The sequence below is a fragment of the Columba livia genome, chromosome 18 (genome assembly GCF_036013475.1).
Source record: "Columba livia isolate bColLiv1 breed racing homer chromosome 18, bColLiv1.pat.W.v2, whole genome shotgun sequence".
Taxonomy (NCBI): domain Eukaryota; kingdom Metazoa; phylum Chordata; class Aves; order Columbiformes; family Columbidae; genus Columba; species Columba livia.
The window spans coordinates 8,819,811-8,829,260 of NC_088619.1; the positions used below are offsets into that span (position 1 = coordinate 8,819,811).

Sequence of the window (9,450 nt, forward strand, 5' to 3'; positions counted from 1 at the left end):
TGGGGGCTCAGCGGGGGGCGGGTGTGGGGCCGGCGGGGAGAGGAGAAGGTGGTCCTGGGAGAGCGATCCAGCCCCACAAAGGAGCGATGCGGACCCCGGAGAGCGCAGGCACCCGCTGCCGGCAGCCAGACCCGGCACATTGTGTCCAGGACCTGGCGAGGAAATATTTGCATAAACCACGCCTCCTATGCTCGAATGCCCCCGCCCATTATGGCCTTATGAGGCCCGTCTCGCCCCGCCCCGGTATGTTTGCATAACCACGCCTCTTCTGTTTGCATGCTCCCGCCCCATAGATCTCCTTATTTGGTCAGTTTCACCCCGCCCCGCTCTCTGATTGGCGGCCGCCTGTTCCGCGCCCCGCCCCTGTATATAAAATGCCGGGAGGGAGGGTGGCCGCGCAGAGGCGCTCGACAGGAACGGCGGGACTGGGCGGCGGAGGCGCTCCCGCCCCTCCCGCCATGAGCAGCAGCGGGGGCCCCGCGCCGCGGCTGTGCCGCCTGGAGCGGGGGCCGGACGGCTACGGCTTCCACCTGCACGGCGAGAAGGGCAAACCGGGCCAGTTCATCCGGCTGGTGGAGGCGGGGTCACCGGCCGAGCGCTCGGGGCTGCGGGCCGGGGACCGGCTGCTGGAGGTGGATGGCGAGAACGTGGAGCGGGAGAGCCATCAGCAGGTGGTGGAGCGCATCCGCGCCGCCGCCGGGGCCGTCAGCCTCCTCGTCGTGGAGCCGGTGGCCGACGAGCAGCTGCAGAAGCGGGGCGGGTCGGTTACTGAGCCCCCCGTGGGCGGCGGACAGGCGGCCCCGGAGGCGGCGGAGCCTCGGGAGCCCAGCGGCGACGGACAGCGGGTAAATGGGCGGCCGGGGGGTGGTGGTGCCAAGGAGGGGTTTCGCGCGATGAAAAGTTTTCTGGAAGAAGGGATGGAGTCCGTGGAGCAGGGGGGTGTCGGGACCTGCCGGCGCTGGCCCCGGTCATCGCCTTCCAGCCGAGCGGGCGGGAGCAGCCGCCGCCGCGTCTGCCCCGGTCTCCCCGGGACGCCTTGTGTGGTTTCGCTCTCGGTTCTTTTTCTTTTTTAATCGTGTCTCTGCAGTGACACCGGGCCCCGCCTCCTTTTTTATTTTAATGTGGTTTTTTTGCTTAACGCTTTTCTCTAGCAGTCGTGTTGGGTGGCGAGCGGGGGCAGGCGGGTGGATGGGGCTGTTTGGACCTGTAACCGAGCAGCTCGTCGTGTCCCGGAGCCCTTTGGCCCCTCCTTATGCTGCGAGGCCGGTAAAACGGGGTGAGAAAAGCAACAGGGAGTGAGGGCGATGGTAAGCTAAGACATGCAGGTGAGCCCCTGCCCGAAATACCTGCTTCAAAATACACCAAAATAGCTGTGGCAGGGGGTATTGGGGGGGGTGGGGGGGCAGTGGCTGTGGGCGTTGGTGGCAGTCACTTGTGCCCTGAGTGCGTCTGGTCTCTGCCATGGAGCAGAGATGATGGAGCCCTTCCCAGGCTGGGAGAGACTGATCCCATCGGTGGGTCCCTGTGCACAGACACTTACTAATTCAGGAATGTCAGCCTTACGCGGCATGTGGGAGTTAGCGGTTGCACAAACAAAGTGATGTAGAAAGGTGAGGAATTGAGAAATAGTTGACCTTTCCTGCCTGGAACTGTTCCTAGGAGACACTCTGGGCTGCCGAAGATAATACTGCTTTTTATTTACTCAGCAAAAACATATGTTTGTTGTGACCACAGAGATGTGGATGGTCTTCCTGGGAAGGAGGTTCTTGGTGTCCCTGAGGAGGGGGACCTTCTGGGGAGCTATTGTGGCCAGCTCCCAAAGACCAGCTGTGCCGGGTTGGTGCTATGGGGCTGTCCCAGTGCCGGTGCTGAGCCACAGGCAGACTTTGCCTCACTGAGCTGTTGTCACGCAGGGTTTTGCTGAGGATCAGGTGGTTTTTATTAGTTGTGTCTCCTGTTAGACTTTACCCTGGTGATGGCTGCCCGTTGCCCTCGGTTGGGCTGATACACTGCAGGGCACAGGTCTCATCCCTCCCTGGCTAAAGCACCTCCTGGATGTGCTTGTTCAGGTGGGAACAACCAGGCTCTGCCCCTGTCACTGCCCCCCATAGCACCCCTGGTCCCCTGGGTCTGGTCCTGTGCTGGGCTGCGATGCTGCCCTTGTGCAGGGGGGTGTGCCTGCCCTCCCGTATGTCACAGTGACAGCAGTCCCTCAGGGCCAGTGAGACCGTCTGTGCTGTGCTTTCCTCTCCAAGATCTCTCAATGAGCTGGGAAAAATAAAAGGGACATGGCTAATGTAGCTTGGGCGAGTCCTCTGCCAAGCTTGGGGGGCTGAGGATGTGCAGTCCCCAGTGGAATCAGGGCCCTGACACGCTGCGGGGTGGCTCCTGCTCACAGGAGCTGTGTTGGCCATGATGCAGAGGGCCTTGGAAGCTGGAGATGCCCTAGGGGTTTTAAGGGGGCAGCCTAAGCTAGAGGTGCCCCACAGTCTCAGGGGACAGGTTCAGGGCACAGCCCATGCAGAGCTACCGCAGGCGGTTTCTCTCTGTGCAGGAGCAGGAAGTGGGTGACACCATGGGTGACATGGGGTGACATTGCTGCAGATGGTTTCTCAACAGGTAGCAGGAAATCTTGTGGCTGGGGCAGGGCCTGGTGCTCAGGGCAGGAGAGCCAAGGCGAGCGGGTTTGGAGACATTGCCCCAGCCGGACACCTACTGCCCAGGGTGGGCAGGTGCCGGGCGGGATGCTGGGCCAAGCCGGAGCAGGCAGACCGGGATTTCTCTCTGGTGAACTGAGAACACACTGGCGTGCCTGTTCTCTGGCCGCTGACAGGCAGCCGGTGACTGTAACCCCGTCTCCCCACAACCCCCAGCAAGCCCCGTCCCAGCCCCAGGGCTGGTGGGATTCCCCTGGGATCGCTGCAGTGGAGAGTGGCTGGTTTGCATGTGTCAGAGTTCTGTTTGCTTTATTGGGCTGGACTTGCCTTTATTTGCTTAACAAACCTGGAGACACTGCTGGGAGAGTTGGCTGGCAGCACCTGCACTTTTTGGATCTGAGCAAGGGCTTGATGTCTCCCACCTTTCGGCCAGAATCCAACCTCTCTGCAAACCCTGCTGGGTCCTGCATGGTTGGGGCCCCCCTGTGCCAGTGGGCTCAGACACCCCCATGGCTCCTAATGCTGGGCGTGGGCTGAGCAGGTTTTTAGGGGGGTCATCATGGACTCCCTTCTCATTCCTGTAAAACCCTCAGAGTACAAACCTCCCTGATGCTGGGGCGGAGTTTTTGAGCCTCCCTGGAGGCACCTGGGGAGCTGATCCCCTCACCCCTCTTCTGCAGCACTGAGCCAGCGAGGTGACAGTTTCACATCCCCGAGGCCAGCCCCGTTTCCGGGGGCCCTGTGCTGCGGGCACTGTCCCCAGTGTGACAGCTCGTCCTCCCCCTGCCTGAGTTTCCGGAGGCTTCAGCTGCTGGGGAGTATCTTGAGAAAGTTCGCAAACCGCAAGGCAGCACCGGCAGCTGCCAGCCCAGCACCCTGGCATGGACTGGGGCTGCTTTCACCAGGACAAGGCTTTTGCTGCCAGCCCCAGGCTTCCCTCTTGCAAATTTAGTGCTAAATAAGAGCTGTCCCTGGCAGTAATGCACATTTCTCCTTGTAAAACCTGTGTGAGCCTCCCAGGGTTGCATTTTGGGGTGTAACAGACAGTAGATTTCCCCCATTTGGGAGCACTGCAGTGGGGGTAGCTGGTGTCTAATTAGGAAATGAATTAAATTTCCTCTCAAGGCAGCTGCATGAAAAGCAGCTCCAGTCAAACGGGACGTGACGGGGATGCTGCGAGGAGGCTGCTTTGCATCCCCTTTGTATGAAGCCCAAATGTGTGCGCCAGATTTCGGGACCCGTGTGAATTTGCTGGCCTGGGCGTCCCCAGAGCCGTTGTGTTTCTCTTTGAGTAAGCAGGCATGCTGACGCCGATGGGCTTGTTGCTGCTTGTAGGGCTGCAGGGAGTTTCCTGGTACTTGGGGCTTCAAAAGCTGCCCTGAAGTTGCTATTGTGGGGCTGGGAGCAGGGGAGCAGGTCCTGGCATGCTGTGCATTTGGGGTCCCCATATCCCTGGGGCTGCTAGTTCTGCTGGGTGGCTGAAGGTACTTGGGGGGGGCGGTGGTCCAGCACGTTCTTGGAAAGAGAAGGGTCTGGAGATGCCCCAAGCTCTCTTCCAGAGCAGGAACAGGGACATGGTGCTGCTGAGCTCCCCATCCCAAGTGGGCATCTCTGTCAGCACCCCTGGGTGCAGTGGAGAGGGATGCCCATGCTGGGGGCTGAGTCCAGCTTCCCCCACCACCCTCCCCGCTGGAGGTTGTAATTGCTCATTAGGAGGCTCTGCCAGCTAATCCGTGCCCCAGTGTGGCAGCAGGGCTACTGGTATTGGAGGAGAGGATGCAAAAGCTTATAGAAATTAGGGGCATTTCCGTTCTCCTGCAGTGTGGGGCTTTTCCACATCCCAGGTGTTGACTTCGAAACCTTTCACCTCAGGTCCCTTGGGGCTGGCAGGATGCTCTGCTGTGGGGTGCTCACCCCAGAGACGGACAGGATACGGTTGCTGGGGGTTTGGATGCATTCAGATGTTTCCCTCCGGGAGGCAGGACAGTGGCTGCCCGCTGGCAGGAGGGCTGTGGGGAGGGCGAAGGCGGGCTGGGACGCTGGGCGGGGGAAGCTGCCAGCCGCTGGCGGGGCGCGATGTGGGGAGCAGGTCACGGCTCGGCCAGGCTGCCCTGGCACCGGCTGCTCCTGGCTTCACCAGCTGCCTTTGAGGGCTTGGTGCCATGATCTGTCTCTCTGTGCTGATGTGTCTGTCTGTCCTGCAAGGCTATCCCCTTTCCCCATACCCAAATTCATGGCCCCAGTCTCTCAGGGAGCCTGGGCTGCTGGGGCTTTGTTGGTACGGGTGGGAGCAAAGTCCTCCCTCCTCCTCCTTGCCCGGGAGCGCTGCCAGCGCTGCCAGCCGGGTGCTCCCTGCGGCTTTGTCCCGAGCTATTGGTGTGGAGCAGCCCCGCGGCGCTGCCAGGGGCAGCGGGAGCGCAGGGCAGGGACCCAGGGAGGTGCTGCCTTCCTCCCGGCTCCACCAGAGCCTGCTTTTTGGGCTTGTCGTGGGTCTTCCCTGTCCCCACCCTCGCTAGGGACTGCTGCTGGGGCAGGCACTGTGCTGGCAACTGGTGTGGGTGCTTTGGGGTGGGGGTTCCATGGTTCCATGTCTGGGTTTGCCATGGGGGGGGGGGGTGCAGCTTGCAAGGGGGTGATGGGGGGGGATCTGCACTGGCAGCTGAGACTTACTCGCTGGGATGGGCTGGGGGAGCTTCCCAGAAGCCTGGGCTCCATTTCCTCCTCAGCTTTCACATGGCAGTTGCAATTGTGATCCCAAAAGAAAGAGCATGGTCTGGGGACATACATAGTAACACGTTTTGCTGCAATTAGTATGCCCTGCACCTTATTAATTACCTAGAGCATGAGTTCATTGGACATTTTGTGTCCCAGCTTGAGGTGTCTGTGGGTGCAAGTGGCCACTCAAGGATCGTGTCCCTGCCCCCCATGCAGGCGTCTGGTGGTCCTGGTGCTGTCCCTGGGTGGTGGGGGGTTCTGGGAGCAGCTTTCCCATGGCTGTCCCCATTGCAGGAGGAGCTGCGGCCCCGGCTGTGCTGCATGAAGAAGGGTCCCAATGGCTTCGGCTTCAACCTGCACAGTGACAAGAACCGCCCGGGGCAGTATGTGCGCGCCGTCGACCCCGACTCACCAGCCGAGGCAGCGGGGCTGGCCCCCCAGGACCGCATCATCGAGGTATGCATGGGCAGGGGGCTTCTCTCCAAAAAACTTGGTGCTCCCTTGCATCCCGGTGCCCAGAAGGGAGGTGCCGTTTGCACGGTGTCCCCAGTGCCAGCGGTGACTCAGGGTGCAGCCACCTGACCCCAGCGATCCCCACCCAGGGGTGCGAGTGGGCGTTGGGGAGCAGCACCCACAGGGCTGGGGCTGAACGCTGTGGATTAAGTGGGTTAGGTGGCAGTAGTGTTGTCCCCTGCCCGAAGCAGGAGTGTCCCCAGGGTGGGGCAGGCTGAGGACAAGGTGCACGGTGGCCCCAAGCCTCGTTGCCGGCTGTGACCAGGGTGGGGACAGAGCTTGTGCCAGGTGGGGTGGTGACCCATGAGGGCAATGACCGGCTGAACATCAACCCCGCTGCTCTCCAGGGTGTGGAGCTGCTGCCTCTTGTGGGGTGAAGCTTTTGGGGACTGTGCCTTGTCCATCCTGCCCTTGTCCTGCACCAGCCCCAAGTCCATGCCCTGCTGGGTGCTCCCTGGCAGCTTTGCCCATACAATCCCGTGCTAATCACTCAGAGGAAAATCTGCTTTTAATGAGGTTTTGCTGGCTTCACCACTAATCCCTGCAAGGCTCCAGATACCTGCGGGGGGCTGTGGGGTGGCCATGCTGGGGCTGTGACTGGTACCAAGGCTGGTAGCCGGCCCCTCCATGGAGCTGCTGAGGGATGGGTGTCCCCTGGCTGCAGCAGTGACATGGTGCCATACCTGCAGGTGAATGGCGTGTGCATGGAGGGCAAGCAGCACGCTGACGTGGTGGCCGCCATCAAGGCGGGCGGTGACGAGACCAGGCTGCTGGTGGTGGATGTCCTCACGGATGAGTTCTTCAAGAAGTGCAAGGTGGTGCCCTCGGAGGAGCACCTGGCAGGTGGGCTGGGGGCTGTGCTGTGGAGAGAGGTCTTTGTGTCACCTCTGCTGGCTCCATGTCACTTTGTCCCCAAACTAGGGGGTGCTGGGGAGTCCCTGAGCCCTGAGAGGAGGTGGAGGTCTTGTCACCCCAGGGGTGAGCAGAGTCACCCGGCTTTGGAGTGTGGTGCCCAGCAGCATCCCCCAGGGCTGCAGGGCTGGCTGTGAGGGGTGGGTTACAAAATTGGGGACCTGGACAGTGCTGGGTGAGCACTGGCTACATGCAGCCCTTGCTGGGCACCGCTGACCCCAGCGGTGAGGGGACAGAGCAAACACATCCTCACTCAGCACCCGTGTCCTCACCCTGCAGGTCCTTTGCCAGAACCAGTTGCCAATGGTGATATAGGGAAGGTAAGAGAAGCCTCATCTTGCTTTTAATCCCAACTATGCTGGTCTTGGGGAGGGGGACCCTGCCCATTTAAGTGTCCCATCTGCCCATGGGTGGCTGATGCCACCAAGGACCCTTGCGCTTCCAGGCTGCCACACAAGAGCAGGTGCCACTGGGATGGGGACCGGGAGCTGGTGCCTCCCAGGACAGGGGTTGCCTGTGGGGCTGAGGGTCACAGAGGTGGCTGCGATGCCTCCCTTCTTCCTCCTCCTCCTCCATCCTCATGACGTTGCAGGGTGGGAGACTTTGTGCTGCCGGGAGGCAGCATCCAGCCCTGCAACCACCCTCCTCCTCCTCCTCCTGCTAAAACCAGGGCCGTCAGCCCAGGGTTTAATCCTGCCACACTGAGGTATTTATAAGCCTGGAGCCCACAGGGGATTATGTGTGGGGAGGGTGGATTTCATGCCCCCCCCCCCCACCCCGGGTGGGACTCACAGTTCCAGGAGCTGTTCCCAAACCCTGGGGCTGGAGCTGCCCTGCTCACACTGGCTCCCTGTTACCCCAGGAAAACGGTGGAGAGCCGCGGTCCAACTCGGTGTCTGAGAGCCCGTCCAGCCCCGGGCCACTGGCCGTGTCCCCCAACTCCAGTGAGACGCACAGCGAGGTAGGGCTGGGGGTACTGGGGAGGTGGTGGCTGGGAAGCGGGGTCTGGGGCTGAGCCCCCACTGTGGAGCTTTCCTGGGGGTGGCATGTGGGGCTGACACAGCCTCTTGCCCCCCATCCTGACACGCAGGAGGGTGACAAACGTCATTCGGCACCTGGCTCCCTCCTGGACCTGGACATCCCGCTGGCAGTGGCCAAGGAGCGGGCGCACCAGAAGCGCACCAGCAAGCGGGCACCCCAGATGGACTGGAGCAAGAAAAACGAACTGTTCAGCAACCTGTGAAGGGCCCAGGGTGGGGGGCGAGGGTCTGCTGTGGCCCCCCCAACCTCACACCCACCTCTCCTACATCCTCCTCCCTACCACAGGCTCCTGACAAGGATGTGGGGCTGCTCCCCTGACCCAAGGGAGGGGGCTTGGTGGGCAGTGGGGTCCTGGGCACTGGTTTTAGGTTAGAGAGAGTGGGGGGTGGTGCTGGGAGGCTGCCCCCTCCTGTGGGCCCATCCCTGGGATGCTCCTCTCTTCCTGCCCACCCCTATAGGCACAAGCAGGGGTTTGGGGGGGACCAGGGATTTGGGGGATCTGATGCCCAACACTTCTGATCCTTCCTGTTGCTTGATTATTCTTACACCCCAAACCCCATCTCCATTTGAGCCCCCCCCAAATTGCCCTTTAACAGCAAAACCTGAGGCTTTTAGTGACTTTTAGCAAACCCCACCTACCCCCCCCCCCCCCAATAATTCCTCCCCAGGGTGTTTGATCCCACAAGCTCCGTCCACGATGGCCCTGTCCCCTCACCCCTGGGTGCAAGGAGGGGGGATATGGGTGCCCAGCATGGCGGGGAGCCCCCAGCACCCTGTCCCCAGGGCTATTTTGGGAGAGGGAGAGGGTGTTCGGAGCCAGCGCAGCAAGCAATAATTATCTCCTTTCCGCCTGCTCTTGGAGACAGAGCTGATCAGGGTTTGAATCCAACACTGTTTAATTTAAAGGCTTCTCAATAGACTCTGGGTTTTATTTTCCAAAATAAGTTTTCCAATCACACTGTTTATTTTTTTTTTTAAATGTATTTCGTGGAAATTCTTCCTGTGGATGTTTTGTTTCTGTGTTTTGCGATCGGGTGTTGTTGTACTGTCCAGCTCAAGAGAAATTCTGTTTACTGGAATAAACCTTCCTGACTTCACGTCTCCGGTTTAAGGCTAAATCCTTCCAAATCCTGAGGATGCGTGGGGGCTTGTTGGGGGCTCATTGTGCAGCGAGGGGTGGGGGAAGAGGTAGGTGATGTTCCCAGAGACAAGGCAGAGTGGGGCTGGTTTGGGTGCCCCTGAGCACCCAGTGGAGTCAGGCTGGGGGTGTCGGGGAGGGGACCGGCTGGTCCCAGTGCAGGTTAATGCCTCGGTGTGATTAAATGGCTCTAATCCCCTAGGGAGCGTGAGGGGTGATGTGAAGCTCTAATCTGTGTCTGCTGGTCTGGTTGGGGGGCGGCAGTTCTGCTTGGGGAGCTGAAAACTGCCACCAGGCCCTCTGGGGGGTTTGGGGTGAGCCTGAGCCCCAGGGTTGCATCCTGGGCTGGGGGAAGGCAGGGGGGGCTATGGGGCAAGGGTTTATTGTCCTTCTAAAATGATGGGTCTCAGCCCTGTCTGGGGAGCAAAGCAGGGCAGAGAGGGGGTTTAGTGTGGGGTTGGGGGTGGTGATGTG

General features: G+C 60.8%; 1 protein-coding gene across 1 annotated transcript; it reads left to right on the forward strand.

Moving 5' to 3' along the window:
* Nucleotides 1-385: 385 nt before the first annotated feature.
* Nucleotides 386-8,935, forward strand: NHERF1 (NHERF family PDZ scaffold protein 1). The gene is made up of 6 exons (XM_065034887.1): nucleotides 386-845; nucleotides 5,667-5,828; nucleotides 6,575-6,728; nucleotides 7,077-7,117; nucleotides 7,660-7,758; nucleotides 7,888-8,935. Exons 1-6 carry the CDS (start codon nucleotides 459-461, stop codon nucleotides 8,038-8,040), a joined length of 996 nt encoding a protein of 331 aa, XP_064890959.1. The 5' UTR covers nucleotides 386-458; the 3' UTR covers nucleotides 8,041-8,935.
* Nucleotides 8,936-9,450: the final 515 nt, after the last annotated feature.